This window comes from Alexandromys fortis, unplaced genomic scaffold (assembly GCF_014885135.2).
Source record: "Alexandromys fortis isolate MF-2015 unplaced genomic scaffold, M_Fortis_MF-2015_v1.1 scaffold_26, whole genome shotgun sequence".
Lineage (NCBI taxonomy): Eukaryota > Metazoa > Chordata > Mammalia > Rodentia > Cricetidae > Alexandromys > Alexandromys fortis.
The window spans coordinates 9,603,732-9,622,788 of NW_026067894.1; the positions used below are offsets into that span (position 1 = coordinate 9,603,732).

Here is a 19,057-nt window from a genome sequence, read left to right on the forward strand (position 1 = left end):
GCTCACAACCATCTGTAAAGAGGTCTGGTGCCCTCTCCCGGCCTGCAGGCATACACACAGACAGAATATTGTATACATAATAAATAAATAAAATAAATTAAAAAATTAAAAAAAAGAACAATGCTGGCTTTTGACTGCTGAGCCATCTCTCCAGGCCCTGGCTCTGTTCTTTCTGGGAAAGAATAAATGCCTTGATAAACGACTCATGGCGGGGGTGGGGGTGGGGGGGGAAGGAAGGAACTTCTCCTGCTAACTTCTCAGAGCCCAGGACATTACCCAAGAGCACAGAACCAAGAAGCCCCAATACGATCTTACTCCAATCTACCTCGGGATCTTTATCATTTCAAATGACATTTCTTGAGCACCCAATATGACCAGCCCTTTCCTGGCTTCAGGGGATCAATCAGACTCGGTCATGATGGTGAAAAGATCATATAGTAAAGCTACCATATGGGCTTATTTAGTGTCAGTCCTCAGTTTTCTTATCTGCAAAGTGGGACAATAATCAGACTCCACTGCTGAGTGGTGATGCCTGAATAAAGTACTCAGCACAGTACTTGGAGCACAGTAATGATGGTGTTGGGTCTTAGTCCCTGTTCTGTGTGAAGAGACACAGTGATCATGGCAGCTCTTATAGAAGAAAGCATCTCGTTGGAGCTGGCTTACAGTTCAGAGGTTTAGTCCATCTCATCATGGCAGGGAGCGTGGCAGCACACAGGCAGATGTGGCGCTAGGGAAGGAGCTGAGCTCTGCATCCGGATCTGCAGGCAGTGGGAAGAGAGAGTCACTGTGCCTGGCTTGGGCTTCTGAAGCTTCAAAGCCCATCCCTAGTGAAACACTTCTTCCAAAAAGGCCACACCTCCTAATCCTTCTAAATGGTGCCACTGCTCCCTCGTGAGCCTATTTGGGCCATTCTTTTTAGTTGATTTGTTTGTGGTTTGAGACAGGGTTTCACTGGGTAGCCTTGGCTGTCCTGGAACTCACAATGTAGACCAGGCCTCAAACTTACAGAGATCTGACTGCCTTTGCCTCCTGAGTGCTGGGATTAAAGGCGTGTGCCACCCTCCCACCCCCCCCCCAAGCATGGGCCACTCTTTTTCAGCCACTTCCAGGCTTTCTTTTGGGCCACCAACCAGATCCCAAATCATGATTGGAGACTTATCTTTAGTTATGAATGTGCGGCCTTATCTTATGTTTGTCCCATTAGCTCTTGTAACTTAATCTGGCCTGTTTCTCTTCATCTATATTTTGCCAAAGGGATTTTTACCTTTACTTCATTCTGTATGTCCTACTTTCCCTGCTTCTTCTGTGTCTGCCTGGTGGATGTCTGGCTGGCCCCTGGTGTCTGCCTCTATTTCTCTCTTCTCTTATCTCTCATTCTTTCTCCAGCCTAAATTCTTCCTCCTATTTGTTCTCTCTGCCCACCAGTCCTGCCTAGCTACTGCCTGGCTATTGGCTCTTCGGCTTTTTATTAGGCCAATCAAGTGTCTTAGGCAGGCAAGATGAAACAGCAACACATCTTTACCTAGTTAAACAAATGCAACACACTTTTACATAGTTTTTTTTTTTTTTTTTTTTTTGGACAGGGTTTCTCTGTGTAACAGTCCTGGCTGTCCTGGAACTTGCTTTGTAGACCAGGCCAGCCTTGAACACATTCACCTGCCTCTGCCTCCCAAGTGCTGGGATTAAAGGCGTGCACCACCACCCTGAGAGATCTCTTTTGTTTGTTGAATCTTCGAAGGAATTTATATGCACCATGTGTATGCAATGTCTGTGGAGGCCAGAAGGGGGGGTCAGAACCCCTAGAATCAGAGTACAGACTGTTGAGAGCCACCACTTGGGTGTTGGGAAACTGAACCCCAGTCCTCTGCAGGAGCAGCAAGTACTCTTAACCACTGAGACATCCGTCTCTCCAGCCCCACTCAAGTTGCTGGTCTTAGATAGGGTTTCGACTGTTGTGATAAGAAGCAAACAAACAAAAAACCCAAAACAACAACAGCAACGAAAACCAACCAGGACCAAAGGCAACTAGGGGAGGAAAGGATTTAACTGGTTTGCCCTTTCCACATCACAGCCCCTCCTCTATGGACCTCAAGGCAGGAACTTGGAGGCAGGAACTGAAGCAGAAGCCACAGAGGAAGCTGCTTACTGACTTGCTCAGCTTGCTTTCGAATACAACCCAGGGGTGGCACCCTGCCCCCGCATCTTTCATCCATCAAGAAAATGGCCCACAGACCTGCCTACAGCCCAATCTGATGAGTCATTTTCTCAATTAAGATTTCCTCTGTCAAATCGAGGGCAACAAACTAACCAACCCAGCCCGGGGTCTGTAATATCCTGCCCGTCACGGAGTTCCATTTTCTCTCCAGCTCACTTCCTGTTGGTGTCCCCGGATGTCTTCAGTCCTTAGGACTGGAGGTCCTTTGTATTTGTGTTTCCTTTTTCTTCCATAAATTAATCTCCCCCACTTCTAAACTCACACATCACCTCAAGTGTGAAGGGAAACCTATCCCGACCCCGACTTTCACTGCCATGCCCCCTTTCTCAACTAGGGCCTCATTAAGTGTGAGGTTTAGAGTTAACGTAGGCTTCCCCTCTGCACTGTAAGCCCCTGGGAGCCGGCCTTCATCTGATTATGTACACCAGTGAGCCTGCCTCTTAGGTTAGCCCTCCCTCGGAGACTCTGGGAGCTGATGAACGGGGCATAAAAAGGCATGGCTGATAATGGATGTTTGTGGATCGCTTTCCCTCACTCTTCAGTTTCCACTTATCGCTGAAGCATTCTGCTAGCTCAGAGCACAGATCCGGACAGGAAAGTCGTGTTTCTAGTAACTCACACCCGACCGTCTTGATGGTCGTCGTGACCTATTCAGCTTGGCGGGGTGAGACGCCAGTGACCTCGAAGGGGTTACTGCCAACTCCTATGCAAGTCCTTATAGACTCAGGTGGGCCCATTTCCAGTCCCCCCCCCCCCGGAGTTGTAGCTGATTTTATGAACTCATTAGGATCTTTTGGGCGAACCGGCCGGTTTTGTTTTTGCCTCTTGGTCAGGAATCACTTGAATTGTTTTGGGCGAAGAGTAGGGCGCACACAACACCGAGTGTCGGGAAAGAAATCTGAGATTTCTTTATTCCGTTGTCTCCATCTCCCCCAAACCCTATGAAGGCAGCAGGGAAATTTTCCTCATCTTGCAGATACAGAGACTGAACCTGAGAGCGCTTAAGCGACTCACTCAAGGTTCCTTCCCTAGTCCGTGCAGAGGCGGGAGGTGGGATTCGCATCCAGGTTCTTCTGACTCCAAAGTGGCACGGGGGTGGGGCGCGAGGCCAGTCCGGACCGGGGGCGCCTGGGGCCTGCAGAGCCCAGCGAGGGAGCGCGCGGGAGGCCTCTCCAGCCCAGCCCCCGAACCGGTGGTGCAGCGCCCGCCCCCGATAGCGGGCGCAGACTGGCGGCCGCCTCCGAGCCACGTGGTGCGGCGGCTCGGGGCTCCCGGGGCTTGGGGCGAGCGAAGCGGGCGGCCGGCTGGGCGGAGGGGGCGGGAGCGAGCGCTGCAGCCTGCGGCGTCGGGGCCGTGGCCTCCGCTGTCCGCTCGCCACTCGCTGGGTCCCTGCGCCCAGGGCGCACGGTGGAGACGAACGCGGCGGCGCCATGGAGCCGGTGCCCTCTGCCCGTGCGGAGCTGCAGTCCCCGCTCCTCGCCAACACCTCGGACGCCTACCCCAGCGCCTTCCCCAGCGCGAGCGCCAACGCGTCGGGGCCGCCGGGCGCTCGGAGCGCCTCATCCCTCGCCCTAGCCATCGCCATCACCGAGCTCTACTCTGCTGTGTGCGCGGTGGGGCTGCTGGGCAACGTGCTTGTCATGTTTGGCATCGTCCGGTGAGTCAGCCGAGGGCGCTGCGGGTTTTGTCCCTGGGTCAGTGTGGACACTATGTTTTGCAGACCTGGATCCCCAACCCCGACTCCCGGGTTCCTGCCTGTCCCACACACAGAGGCCAAGTCCTTTGAGGTGAGGACAGGGCTCGTGTGTGTGTGTGTGTGTGTGTGTGTGTGTGTGTGTGGTGTGTGTGCGCTTGCACTAGCCTAACTACATTTAATCATCCTTGACATTCCTTTGCTTCTGCATCAGAGAAGTGGGGTAGAGATTAGCCACACTTTGTGACCGTGCAATTTGACAGGAGGAGTGTGTGTGTGTGTGTGTGTGTGTGTGTGTGTGTGTATGTGCGCGTGTGTATTTGGTTCTCAGGGAAACCTCACAGGGAGTTCCATGCCATGCCTTGGATCTTCAGAGCATACAGTAGGGTCAGGATCCATTTTGTAGGGACCCTTCCCAAACCACCTTTAGTAGTCATCTTTTGTGGTTGTTTTTGGCAGTGTGGGCTTGTCCCAAACCATCCGTTTGTAATTCTGTATGAGATCGTATTTGAATTGCTTCTTGTCAAACCTCTAAAGCGCCTAGGTGAGGGAGCCACCCGGGATGGCTTTGGGCACCTGTCTTTGCGCTGTGTGGCCTCTAGTAGCCCCGTGGTTCCTGAGGACTGGTCGTGAGTCCCCTCTTCCTTTCCCCAGAGGCCATGTGGCCATGTGGTCAGGAACTCCGGCTATGATCCTCTTTGAGGCCCGGGCTACAGAACGAGTTCAAGGCCAGCTAGAGAATATAGCAAGACCCTGAGAGAGGCAGGATGTGTGGCTCAGTTGACAGAGGGCTTGTGTAGCTTGCAGAAATCCCTGGGTTCAATGCCCAGCACACCATAAACTGGTGTGGTGGTCCAGGGCTGTAATCCCAGCCCCAGGGGCATGGAAGCAGAAGACTCAGAAGCCAGAAGTCAGCTCTTGTTACACAGAGAGCTGGAAGCCAGCCTAGGATAACGGACTTGGAGTAAATGGACAGAGCGCTTGCCCACCAACAAGCAACAAGGAATACGGCTTAAGTTAACGAAGTAAACCATCTTTAAATCAGGGCACAGTGATGGCAGTATGCAAACGAAAGGTTTGGTTGACCCCTCTGTATGCTGCCAAGGTGCCAGGGGCTGCTGGGAAGAGTCCTCAACCACACCTTTGAGACGTAGGAGCGCTAAACCTTGTCTTGTTTAGAGAGGTTCAGTATGTGTTCCTTGCCTCTGTTCCCTGTCTTGCTCAGATTAGGGGTTCAGATCTTGTACTCCCAGCCAGAAGACATTCTAGAAAGAGGATACGGTGCTGAGGTAAAGGTCACGACTGTGGGTCAGGTGGTACCCAGTTTTTACTGCCTCTTCAACGTGTCCTACTGATGTGGCTGTGGCCAAATAGCTCAACTTTCCTGAGTTTCAATTACCTCATTTGAGAAAGTACGGTGATTACAGTAGGCTGTTGGGAAGATTAAGTGGAGCGATGCAGGGAATGGCCTAATGGCAGGTCCTGGAGTGTACTAGGCCTTCAGTGTGTGCTGGGGGCTGGGATTAGCCAGCACATCAGTAGCTTCTGCAGTGAGCAGCTGCTGAGGCCTCGTTGTCTATAGTTTCCTTGTTGGTCCCTCTCTCCTGTCCTGCAAGGGTACACATTTAGTCAGTCATTAAGATTGTTGATATTAATCATTGCCACACCTGTCCAGTCTCAGGTTCGTTTTGTTTTGTTTCTAACACAGCCTTGGCTAGTCTGAAAGTCACTGTGTAGAGCCAGGCTGGCCTTGAAATCATCTCAGAGAGTCTCACCTGCCTTGGTCTCCCAAGCGCTGGAATTAAAGGCGTGCACCACCACTCCTGGCCACCGGAGCTTCTGATGCCCAGACTCTGAGCCCAAGCCTCCGTTGGCCTCTAGCTCCTAACAGCCATACCCCAGGGTTCCCAGGTTAGATGCTACCCCAGGATCAAATGCAGCTTTCTAGGGCTGTGGGATCCAGGGCAGGAAGGTGATGCCTGGACTGAGTAGTGAAGGAGGAGCTGCATTTGGTTGAGGTGGGTGGAGCATCTTAGGCAGAGGAACAGCCAAGAAAGAGAGAGGTCCGGCAGGGAGCAGGGACTTTCACCTGGGGTCTGGGTGGTTAGAAGGTAGAGAAGCTGCAGGACAAAGGCATAAAAAGCCACAACAGTAGTGTCCTTCTCCCTGGGGTTGTCAGAGCGTCTGCTATGTTCTGAGCTTCAGTAGGGCCTGGGAGCCAGTGATGAATCTACCAGCCTAGTGTCTGTTTTCCAAAACGTCCAAGAGGGTGCAGATGCTGCAGGGGCTCCGTGGACCCTAGGCAACAGAAGGAGTTGACATGGGGGAGGGGATGTGGGGAGGAGGAGTGAGAGCTTGAGGAGAGTCTCGGAGACAGACCAAGGTGGACGTGTTAGGGACAGACAGCGTGCTGGGGCTCTGGCTGCTAATCTGGAAGTGGAATTGGAGTCTGGACAGGTTCTCGGGCTCATGCTAAGGCCAGCCATGCTGGGAAGTCGGGGGGATGTCTGTGGAGGGGGAGATCTGTGAAGAATGCAAGAGGATGCATTTGGTAAAGGGGCACACTGGATGGGCAGAGAGTGAGTGTCGGGGAATTGGAGACTGGTGCCAGGCAATGGGAGGAGCCCTGTGACCCTGGACAGGTAACCCAACCTCCCCCCCCCCCCCCCCCCCCCCCCCCCCCCCCCCCCCCCCCCCCCCCCCCCCCCCCCCCCCCCCCCCCCCCCCCCCCCCGCCCCGGCCTCCCACTTCTATGGCCTCGGCCTCTCTCTGAAACTCAAGCCTGCTAGACCTAACAGGAAGGCAGAAACTGGGCTGATGACTTTGGATGAAACCAAACAGGAGGAGGGCAGAGTGAGCAGCAGCGAGAGCCTGCTGGCCTGGCTCAGATTCTGCCATTTCCTAGGTCTTAGGATCATTCTCTGGGGAGCCTGTGTGACTCACAGACCCAGCTGAGTGAGTGGGCGGAGTCACCAAGGACACCAAAGTCTCTCCTGAGCTTCTCCTGGGCTCCAGGGATTCTCCAGCCTGCACACAGTTCTGCAGCGGGGCTTTCGATTCTCATTCATCGCCGGACATGGGCGCGGAGGCAGCAGGTGCCTCTCCCTGCAGAGGGGTGTAGAGGAGTCACAAGCTCAGCTGTGATGGGGCCTCCTGTAGCCAAGGCTGGTCCCAGCTTGCTATGTGGTTGAGGACGAACGTGAACTTCTCATCTTTCTGTCTCTGGTCCACCAAGTGCTGGGGTTACAGACAAACACACCCCGCGTAGACTCAGGTCTTTCTGAGCCCCCAAACCATCCTTAACCACTCTGCCTGTGCTAGGTTTGAGATGGCACAGAGAGGGGAGGTCAGGGTGTACAAATCTCCGAGGCCTCAGTGGGTGATACCAGAAGCCAAAAGCCCAATATCAGGGCAGACTGACGTTTCCAAAGAGAGGGAACTTAAACAATACATACATGATTTCTCTCTCCCTAGGGCTCTCCTCTGTGGAAGGGGAGGATGGTAGACCCTCAAAGAATCTGACTGTGGAGGGGAGGGGTAAGGCTTTCCTCTCATTCACCGTGTTGACGTTTATTAAGTTTCAGAGGAGCTTGGGGTGGACGCTACAGGAAAAGCTTATCAGGTCAATATTAGAAGCTTTCATTTATAATAAAGATAACTAGATAGTTACTTCAGGACTTAAGGAGCCGTTCCAGCAGAGCTTGATATTACCCACAATCCAACTGCAGAGAAAAGCTTAATAATTTATGTGTATTTCTTTACCATCTCTGCTTCTGTACACACACACACACACACACATGAACTCACAGAGAGACACAAATCCATAAACACACACACACATGAGCTCACACAGAGAGACACAAACGAACCCGCAGACACATACAAAAACACACACACAAAGAGAGATACAAACACGTGCGTGCGCACACACACAAAAACACAAATGAAAAAACACACAAAAACACACAAAGAGAAACAAAACCACAAAAACAAAAAAAAAAAAAAACAAAAACACACATGTCTTTATGAAATTAGGATCACGAAGTAAAATCAGGACGGGTATATGGATTTTGTAAGATTGTGTGTGTGAAGGTAATAGGGGGTTTTTACTCTGTAGCCTACACTCGCCTTCTAAGGAGCCTGAGATACAGAATTGAAACCTTGTTTCAAATTAACAAGACCAAAGGGAGAAGAGAAACAGTTTTTAAAAAGCTGCTATGGACTGGAGAGATGGTTCAGTGTTAAGAGCACTGGCTGCTCTTCCAGAGGACCCAGGTTCCATTCCCAGCACCCACATGGCAGCTCACAACTGTCTGTGACTCCAGTTTCAAAGGATTCAACTGAACCCCCTCTTCTGGCCTCTGAGGGTACTACATGAGTATGGTGCACAGATAAACTATCTGGCACAAAAACCACTCAAACACAAAAGATAGGGGGCTGGAGAGATAGCTCAGAGGTTAAGAGCATTGCCTGCTCTTCCAAAGGTCCTGAGTTCAATTCCCAGCAACCACATGGTGGCTCACAACCATCTGTAATGGGGTCTGGTGCTGTCTTCTGGCCTGCAGGCATACACACAGACAGAATATTATATGCATAATAAATAAATAAATATTAAAAAAAACCCACAAAAGATAAAAACAAATATTTTCAAAAAGACCATGGATTTTTTGGTTGTTGTTTTGGTTGAGATAGGGTTTTTTTTTTGTGTAGCCCTGAACTCACTCTGTAGACCAGGTTGGCCTTGAATTCACTGAGATCTTCCAACCTCTGCTTCCTGAGTGCTAGGATTAAAGGCAAATGCCACAACCACCCAGCTGCTATTTTTATTTTTTAAGGATCTATTTATTTTATTTTGTGGGTGTAAGTATTTGCCTTCGTGAATGTCTGTGTATCATGTGCATTCCTGGTGTCCAAGAGGGTCAGAAGAGGATGTCAAATCTCTTGAAACTGGAATTAACAAATGGTTGTGAACCTCCATGTGGGTGCTGAGGACGGAACCTAGGTCCTCTGCAACACCAGCAAGTGCTTCTAACCTCAGGGCCGTCTTTCCGGTTCTGTCACTGTAATTTTCTTTCATTTTTAAAATTAGATTTATTTATTTATTTTTATGTGTGAGTGCTTTGCTTGCATGTTTGTACGTGTGCCACGTCCATGCCTGGTATACGTGGAGGCCGGGAGAGGGTCTCACATCATCTGAAACTGTAGTTACAGATGGTTGAGAACCACTCAGTGGCTGCTGGGAATTGAGTCTGGGGCCTGCAGGAACTGGAGCTCTTCAATGCTGAGGCATCTGTCCAGCATAGAGGGGGTCGGCTGGGAGCTTCTTTTTAATTTTTATTTTCTTAATTTCTGGTATGTGTGTGTCTATGTATGTGTGTGTGTGTGCCCGTGCCCAAGGAGGCCAGGAGAGGGCATCAGATCCCCCTGGAACTGGAGTTACAGGCAGTTGTGAGCTGCTTGATGTGGGTGGGATGTGGGAACCGAACTTGGGTCCTCTAAAAGAGCAGCAAGAGTTCCTTAACCACTGAGCTAGCTCTCCACCCCCTCCCTAATTTCTTCTACCATCATGGAAGTCTACATGGCATTCCCATGAGTATTTTGAATATGTGTGATTTGTATACCCCTCCCACTGTTTCTATATAGACCCCCCAACCCAAGTCAGAGCTCTTTAAGGATGGCTGCTGTCCTGTGGCTGCTGCCCTCTAAGGAGCTTCCTTCCTGTGGCGGAAGGGATAAAGCAGACCCCAGAAAGCCGCTGGGTGCAAGTGTGCTGTCCGAGGTTCAGATAGATGGAGAACAAAAGGGAAGCAAAAATTCAGGCCTCGCCCACCGCAGCTGGGATTGCAAGAATGAGTCTTCACCAGCCGTGACCCAAGGGCTCATCCCCTGCACACACACACCCTTGCCAGATGTCTGGACTTTGAGAGGCAAGGGCAAAGCATGATTTCATTAGACTCAGGATCCTGGGACTTTGAAATCAAATTGGCTCCCCAGAATATCTTCACAGCACCGGAAGGAGGGTAATCGCAGGGTAGAACAGAAAGCCTGGCTTAAATTAGTGAGTTACCAACATGCAGGCTGTTCAGTACCGTTTCCAGTTGGAGGCTGTGGGGTGGGGTGGGGTGGCTGCCTGTGTTCGACTGATTTATAGCTTCCAGTGCAGCTGCAGAAATCAACGGCTTTGTCTCAGGCCGGGAAGGCTGTGTGAAGAAGCGGCTTGTCCCCCACAGCTTTCTGAGTCCCTGTGATGAGCGAGGAGAAAGAACTTTAGCTTCAAAGTTCTAGGGCATCAGAAGTCCCACTCAGGAGCTGCCAGAGATTCGGTGGTTAAGAGCCCTTGCTGAGCAGGCCCATGGTGGCTCATGCCTTTAATCCTGGTACTCAGGAGACAGAGGTAGGTGGATCTCTGAGTTTGAGGCAGCCTGGTCTACAGAGAGAGTTCCAGGATAGTCAGGGATATACAGAGAAACCCTGTCTTGAAAAACAAACAACAACAACAACAACAAGAAGAAACCTCCCCCCAAGCAAGCAAAAATCAGAAAGCAACAATAACAGTCGGGCAGTGGTGGCTCACACCTTTAATCTCAGCACTCAGAAGCAGGGACAGGTGGATCTCTGTGAGTTCGAGACCAGCCTGTTCTACAAGAGCTAGTTCCAGGACAGGCTCCAAAGCTACAGAGAAACCATGTCTCAAAAAAAACAAAACAAAACATAACAAAACAACAACAACAACAACAACAACAAAACCCTTGCTGCTTTTCTGGAGGACACTTTTGTTCTTAGCACCAAACCTGACAGCTCACAGCACCCTGTAACTCTAGCCCCAGGGAGTCTGCCATGTTCTTTTGACCTCTGCAGGCTCCTGTACACATGTGTGAACACACACATACACAGATACATACACACCAATAATTTTTTATTCTTTTTAAAGATTTTATTGTTTTTATTTATGTTTTTGAATATTTGCCCCATGTGTGTTCACACCACTTGCCTGTCTGGTGATGTCAGAACTCAGAAGAGCATCAGATTTTTGGAAACCGGAAGCACAGATAATCGGCGACCAGTGCCTTTTTGTTTTTTTGTTTTTTTGAGACAGGGTTTCTCTGTAGCTTTGGAGCCTATCCTGTAACTCACTCTGAAGACCAGGCTGGGCTTCGAACTCACAGAGATCCGCCTGCCTCTGCCTCCCGAGTGCTGGGATTAAAGATGTGCACCACCACTGCCCGGTTTGCAGCCAGTGCTTTTAAACACTCAGCTGTCTCTCCAGACCCATACCTCATTTTTAAAAATCTTAAAAAAACGGTAACAAAAACCTCAGCTGGACTCACGCCTTTGCTCCACTATTTGGGAGGCAGACGCAGGTGAATCTCTGAGAGTTCCAAGCCAGCCAGAACTACATACAGAATGAGACTCTGCCCCACAGAACAGAACCCCAAACAACTGCAGCAAAGGAAGGGCATGTCTCCTTCCTCTGCAAAAACAACTCTGTCACCAAATGCAAAGATTTGAAAAATGGAGGACTGTGGTGGAGCACTTTATTAATTTAAGAAATTTAAAACTATGTTTATGTTTATTCAGAGGTTGGAGAAATGTCTCAGTGATTAGACTGCTTACTGCTAGAGTGGAGGACTTGGTTAGGTTCCCAGCATCCACATGGGGATTCTCAACTTCTGTAAGTTCAGTGCCAAGGGCTCTGACGCCCTCTTCAGGCCTCCACAGGCCGCTGCACACACATGGTGCACATAAATTCACACAGACACAACACATACATACACATAAATTCAAAATTTTTTTAAGTATACTTTTATTGTTTTTCTTGCATAGGGGATAGCATGCATTAAAAAAAGGAAGAAGAAAGAAAGAAAAGAAAGAAAAAGGAAGCGGTTCTTGAGATGGGGAAATGGCTCAGCAGTTCAGAGCACTGGCTGCTCTTCTAGAGGACACAGGTTCAATTCCCAGCACCCATATGGTGGCTCACAATTGTTTGTAATTCTAGTTTCAGGAGATTGGATGCCCTCTTTTGGCTTCCATGGGCACCAGGTATGCGTGTGGTGCACAGACATACGTGCAGGCAAAACACCCAGATACAAAGAACAAAAATTAATAATTGTGTTAAAATTTTAAAAATAAGATAAAAACATAGAAGAAGTGAGTTCAGCCGGGTGGTGAACCTTTAACTCTAGTATTCGGGAGACAGAGGCAGGCCGATCTTTCTGTGTTCGAGGCCATCCTGGTCTACAGAACTAGTTTTAGGACAGCCGGGGCTGTTACACAGAGAAACCCTACCTCAAAAAAAAAAAAAAAAAAAAGTGAGTGAGTACTTTTAAGATTTTTTTTGGGACAGAGTCTCACTTAGGTCACACTGCCCTCTGACGCCCTGTGTAATGGGATGGACCTGATTTTCCTCCTAAACCTCCCAAGTGGAAGTCTTGGGACTGTAGCTGTGTACAGCACAGCAGTTTAAGTAGTGCTGGAATGTATAGGGCAGTTCTGGGGGCTGTTGACTCTATCACCCAGACAGGGAGAATTTCCCTGGGGCAGCGCCAGCAGCTGGAGAGGCAGTTCCGTTCTTCAGAGGCAGATGAACGGGTTCAGATCCAAGTCTTTGTGTTCAACTAGCTGAGCCTGTTTTCTCATCTGTGAATGGGGTACAACAGGGCATTGCCAGCAGGTGGGACTTTCCCATCAGCCACTTTTCCTGAGTCTGAAGCCCACCTCAGTGGGCAGTGACAGACACACCGCCCCTGTCCTCCAGGGAGCTACTGTTCTAGTAGAGAAAAGATAGACAATCAGTTAGCCAGCAAAAGACCAGACTCAGGGCTAGGGACGTAGTTTAGTTGGGAAAAATGCTTGCCTAGTGTCCTGGGTTCAAATCCCAGGTTGTCACCAGTCATGAGTGGTGGTATACAGTTGCAGTAGTTGCAGTCTCGGCCCTAGGGAAATAGAGGTTCAGAAGGTCAGGCTGTGGGGGCTAGGCAAACACCATCCACTGTAGTGACATTTTGTTTGTGATCTAACAAAGTTGTGCAGAGCTAAGCCACTAGTTAGCCAAAGAAGCCAGCTCTCAGGAGATAGAGGCAGATGGATCTCTGTGAGTTCAAGGCCACCCTGGGCTACACGAGATTGATTCAGTTTCTAAGAGAAACAGAGCTCACACCTTTGACCCCAGCACTTGGGGTCACAGGCCTTTAATCCCAGCACTAGGGAGGTGGAGACAGGTGTGATATGGCTGGACAGAGAGAGAGGAATGTAAGGCAGGAGACAGGGGCTCAGTGCAGAGAGAGGCAGTCTAAGGATTCATAGAGACAGATGCAGCCTGAAGTTATGTAGAGACAGCAGCAGTCTGGGGATTTGTAGAGATAGGATCTCCCCTCTGGTCTGAGCATTGGTAGAGGTAAGAACTCTCTAGTGGTTGGCTGTTCTGCTTCCCTGATTTTTCAGCATTAACCCTTATATCTGACTCTGGGGTTTTATTATGAAGAACAATTAGAATTCATGCTACAATCTACTGACAATGAATCAAGGAAGCTAAAAACAGGCATGGCAGATGCTGCGCTGGGGGTGCAGCAGGTGAGCAGAGGCCCACGGCTGGGAGGGAGCGTGTTCCGGCAGAAGGCGGTGACAACGGTGCTCATGTGACCTCAGCACCGGGCCTGACCCCTACGGGAAGACTTGGTTCTGTGATGCCGGTGGGCTGCTTGCCCAACACTTCGGACTCAGGGACAAAGATTAAGTAAAGAGAGAAGCTGCAGCTCCTGGCCAAGCCAGATGACCCTGCAGGACCTGTGGGGGAACATCTGCTTCCCATGGTTACAAATGCTTATCTTGCCAGAGTCCTGTGTCTGGTGATTTTCCATTGCTCTCTGGGGGAACAAGCGGAGCCACTAGATGAGCAGGTAGCTATGAGGCACCCCTCCCACTTCCTTAGACCTAGTCACCCCGGGTCACCCAGGGCAGCCTAGCAAAGCCCAGCGTGGTGGCAAATGCATCCCAACCATGCTTTCCTGCCCAGATGCCGGCTTAGAAAACCCAAGACACCGATTCTCCCTTAACCTTCCCAACACTCCTGTTTAGCAGGAACAGTTTCGTATGTCCACTTCACAGGCAAGGAAGCTAAGACTCACAGAGGAGAGACATTTGCCCCAGGATACCCTGCCAGTGTCTGATGGCAGAGCCCCCTTACTCTCGACATTCTGTCATGATGCTTTTTTAACCTTGACCCCCACAACACAGCCCATGTGTGAGGAGACCCTAATTCACTGGCCCCAAGCTTAGCCTGAGTCCTTACTAGTTATGCTTCTATCATTGGAAAAGAACCCGTGGGCTACCGTTCTGGGGAGCTTCAGTGGTTGTGGGGTGTAGGTAGTTGAGTCTGGTAGAATAGTGGCTGGGTTGGAAACCCTCCAGCAAAGCTGCTGCATTCCAAAGGAGACTGATTCTTCTTTTAGGGGAAGGAAGATCTCAATGTTGTTCTAAAAAAACGTATTTAATTCAATTTATTTTTATGGGGGGGGGGCACCTTCCCCAACATGGGTCAGAGGTCAGCTTTGTGGAGTCAGTTCTTCCACCTTTACCTGGGTTCCGAGAGTCGAACTGAGGTTGTCGGGCTTGCATTGTTGGGAGGAAGGCACCGTTACCCTCTGAGCCATCTCGGAGGCCCTCAGTGTTGTTCTGGTTGGGTGAGGGATTCCGGTGATCAAGGTTAACTTATCCTTCACTCAGCTCAGCTGATGATGAAGTCCTCGCCAGCCAAACCTGCAGTGTAGCTGAGCTGGGGCACAAAACGAAAGGTTAGATGGTGCTGTGTGGCCTTGGGCAAGTTCCTTTACTTCTCTGAGCCCCAGTCTCCCAGCCGCCTAGTTCTGGGGCAGTGCTCACTACCACTGAGTTTTGTCAGGATTAAATGCAATGACGTCATTCAGGTGCCTCCCAGCTATCACCACTTAGAAGAGGGCGATGGAGTGACAGTGGTGAAGAACTTTCTAGTCTTGTCAGACGATGCCTGAGCAGAGCTGCGTGGCATTTAGGAACACTGTCCCCCTTTTAAAAGAGGTTCGGAATTTGTAGCCGGGCGGTGGTAACAGACGCCTTTAATCCCAGGACTTGGGAGACAGAGGCAGGTGGATCTCTGTGAGTTCAATGCCAACTTGGTCTATAGAGCTAGTTCCAGGACAGGCTTCAAAGCTACACAAAGAAACCTTGTCTTGAGGAGGGGAAAACGAATGTCCCACCTCGTACTTGTCCCTAAGATCAGGCAAATACTGCGACTTGGAACAAGAATCCTAGTTGCCCACGACTCCCAGGAAGTCCACTGAGCAGAGAAACCTTGGGTGAAGGCCTTATGGCATATATTTGGCAAATCTCCATACACTTGGCTTTCTGAAAACTGGGATTAAAGGCATGCACCGCCACACCTGACTGGCCTCACGCTCTTCCGGTACTATAGGTGGGTGCCACGTGTCCTCCGGAATCTATTTTGGACACTCCCTATGCCCCTATCTTACCCTGTCCACCTCGTGAAGCCCCCTGCCCCTCCCACCAGACACCGTATTTGGTCATTTCCACCGTCTAAACACCTCACTCACAATGGGAATTTTCGGCAGGTGGAGCCTTGGGAGACACCTTCAAACAATAGCAGAAACAGAAACAAAAACTTATGCTTCCCAGGTTGGGGAGATGGTTCAGCACCCACACAAATGCTGGTTGTGACAGCATCTTCTGTAACCCTAGTGCTTGACAGAGGCAGACAGGCAGACCTAGCTGACCAGTGAACTCCAAGTTCATTGAGATACCCTGTCCCCAAAACTAAGAGAGCAACAGAGAAAGATCCTGGAATTGACCTCTAACCTTCACACACAGATGGTTAGTAAGCAAGATTTTATAGTGGTATCCACACTCTTTGTTTCCCTCTCTCTGGCTCCTCCTCCAGCTATGGCCCCTCCTCCCTTTCTAGCTCCTCCTCCCTTTCTGGCTTCCCTCCCTCTTCTTGCTTCTTTACCCCTCTCCCTCCCTCTGGCTTCTCCTCCCTTTCTCCCTCCCTTAACTTCTCCCTTTTCCCCTCCCTGTAGCTTCTCCTCCCTTTCTCTCTGGCTTCCTGTAGAGAGCAGAAACTGCTTCCTCCATTCCTGTTCCTAGCTAGGTCCCTGACCCTAAGAAGCCATCATTAAATATTTCTTACCTCTCTAACTGGCACTTGGTTCCCTTTGTAGCTGCTGGGCTCTACAGTAGAATCCCAGAGCCTCCAGATAAAAGGGAAGTAAGCCATGCTAGACTAGCAGGCTGCTGTCCTCCAGGGCAGCCCATCTTCTCACTCAGTAACTCTTCCCTCTAGGGAGGTTTCTCTGATGATTGGCAACAGTGACCACTATGTCACCCATCAAAGCAGGGACCACAGACTATTCCTTCCTCCTCCTCTCCATCCTTCCTTCTGCGTGCTGGGTATCTAACCCTGGGTCTCAGAAACATGCTAGGCAGTTGTCCATCGAAGCACACCTGAGCTGTCACAAATACCCAAGTACTCTCCTGTCTGTCTCTCTGTCCTTATGAACAGGGAGCAGGGTGGGGGAGTCTGGCACATGCTGTGTGTAGGAAGGTCATGCCCTGTTTCTGGATTACCTGATTAGTTGTTTACCACACTGAAGATCTTTCTCTCTCCATCTCACCACACTCACACACATACACACACTCACACATGCATGTAAGCGAACACACACACACACACACACACACACACACACACACACATCAGCCTGATATATCAGCAACCTCAGGACCCAGTCATCCTGTTTTTTGAGATGCACCACTCACTGGAACCTGGAAGCTGGGGCCCATAACCATGGCCTAGGGAGCCTGGCTGCCCGGCCAGCAAGTCCCAGCAAATCTTGTCTGCATTACCCTGTCTCGAAAAACCGAAACAACGATAACAATTGTCTTGCCTCCTCAGCACTGCCACGCCTGGTTTGTTCTCATGGCTCCTGGGGATTGAACTCAGGTCCTCAAGCTTCACAGAAAGCTCTTTACCAAACGAACTGTCTCCCCAGCCCCAGAGTCTGCTCCCTTGGAGCTCCCATAGTGTCTGCATCCAGTCCACCTCTTATGCCCAAGTCCGCAAAGTCCCCCAAAAGCCAACAAGGACACCGAGTCCTGTATGTAAAAGCAAAGAGCCTTTATTTTATGCAAGTTTGCAAACTCAGTCTCTCCACATGTCCAACATATTGGAATAAACGGAGAGCCCCAAGTTCAGTAAGAGTTCAGTTTTTCTAGTAGTTAAGGTGGGGGTAAGGGGTTTCTAAGGTTCAGGACTCCTGATTGGCTGACATTTGTCTAGGGGTGTCCTGGTGAGTTGCTGACAGGTGATCCTATCTACAGCAGTTGGAACGTTAGGCATTTCCTTTGGATGGTCTGTTCTTGGGTGGTGCTCAGGTAATCTCAGTTTGTGGTCCTTCCTGCAACCAGGTGTTGCTTCAGGGTAAACCACTGAGACTCAGGCCTCCCTTAAACTTATGGATGGCTGAGTCCTACTCTGGCAGGCGATAATGGTGGGAAGTAAAGAACTTCCTCTGGGGGATCTGCTCATATTTAGCTTATCATGGCTGGCTCCTACACACCCCACAGCACAAATCCAGCCTTCCTTAAACAGAATCAAGGATCGGGATGGAGAGCCCTTTGAGTGTGCTCTGGGTCTCCAGTGGAAGCTGGGCCTTCGGCCTAGTTATGGCTAAGTATAGCCTGGCTGGTCTCCCCACTCATGTTCAACCCAGGGGCCCTTTATTTCCACGTCCCAGCCGTAATCTTCTCCTCTGATAAGCTCGCTGGGCTTCATTATAATTAACCACTTTCCTTCCCCCAGCTCTGCCAAAACTGAGACAGCTAATTAATTTCTGGCCAAGGGCCAGCCCTCTTAAATGGCGGGTGGGGACAGCTTGCAGCCCTTGCTGCCCAGCCAGGCTTGTTTTGTCCTTTGGGAGAGCAATCACCCTTTGTCTGCAAATAGAGGAAGCTCCAGCTGGACCCCTGGCTGCCGGGGTTGCAATGTTGACTGCTCTTTGTTTCCCCACAATGCACCCACCCACAACGCAGTAACAGGGCCTCAGAGCCTTGTCTGTAAAACAGAGGGCTTTGACTCCACCCCAGGGAGGCGGTTAGGGGTAATGATTAGAGAGGTGAGATTTTGAACCCCAGGTACTAGAAATCTAATTCAAGGCCTGCTAGACAGCTTTACCTCTCTGCCCCTTGGTCTCCATGGGATCGTGATGCTGCCCTCTCTGTGGTTATGCTGAGTCTGTGGGAGAATGAGGGACCTATATCCTCAGCAAGTAAGCCCGTACCACAGTTATGGTGGTACACACCTTTAATCCCAGCAGAGGCAGGCCGATCTCTGAGTTTGAGGCCAGCCTGGTCTACAGAGTGAGTTCCTGGTATAGGCTCCAAAGCTACAAAGAAACCCTGTCTTGAAAAACCAAACCAAAACCAAAAAGCCAAAAACCAAAACAAACAAAAAAAACCCTCATCTCAAAACTAAAATCAAAGCAAGAAGCTGTTATGCCCACATCATGAGCCCCCAGAAACCACCAGGAGTCCGAGTTCATATGCCAAAGCAAAGAGCATTTATTGCAAGCCCGAGCTCGGGCTCTCTGCTCTAACACAGCGGTTGGATCAGGGAGAGTATTGAGCTCAGTTGTGGCAGGGTTTTTAAGGAGTAATGGATGGGGTGTGTGGGAATTCCGGATTCAGATGGAGGTTGAACTCCTGATTGGGCAGGAGCTGGGTAGCAGAAGTCTTGTCAAGCAGGGAACGTAGTGTTTGCATGTTGGCACGGTGTCAGCAATAAGGATCTCTGCAGTATTAACACTGGTTTTCGTACCTTCCTTCGGATAGGATTCTGTGTGTGAATATTCTCCAGTAAACAGCGGTTATATCTCAGAGCTGAAAAAGCATCTAGGAGGAATATTGTAAATACTTCAGTGACCCACAGCGGGTTTGGTTGGGGGCGGGGCTTCTTACAGGCTGAAGCCTCTACATCCTGAGGTCCAGCAAGGTCGGCTGGATGGTTTATGTGTCTGTTGATTTTTGGTCTCGTGCCCCTGTTTTGGAGAAAAACAACATCATTACCACCTCCATTTAGCTAAAATCAAATTAGCTGCCTC

The 19,057-nt window shown here is 50.1% G+C and overlaps 1 protein-coding gene across 1 annotated transcript in view; it reads left to right on the forward strand.

Moving 5' to 3' along the window:
- Window positions 1-3,531: 3,531 nt before the first annotated feature.
- The window catches only part of Oprd1 (opioid receptor delta 1), a 30,381-nt gene continuing 14,855 nt past the window's right edge, over window positions 3,532-19,057 (forward strand). The window contains exon 1 of the mRNA XM_050151535.1: window positions 3,532-3,875. Coding sequence (XP_050007492.1) covers window positions 3,649-3,875 — 227 coding nt within the window. The 5' untranslated portion in view covers window positions 3,532-3,648. The remainder of the gene's footprint in view (window positions 3,876-19,057) is intronic.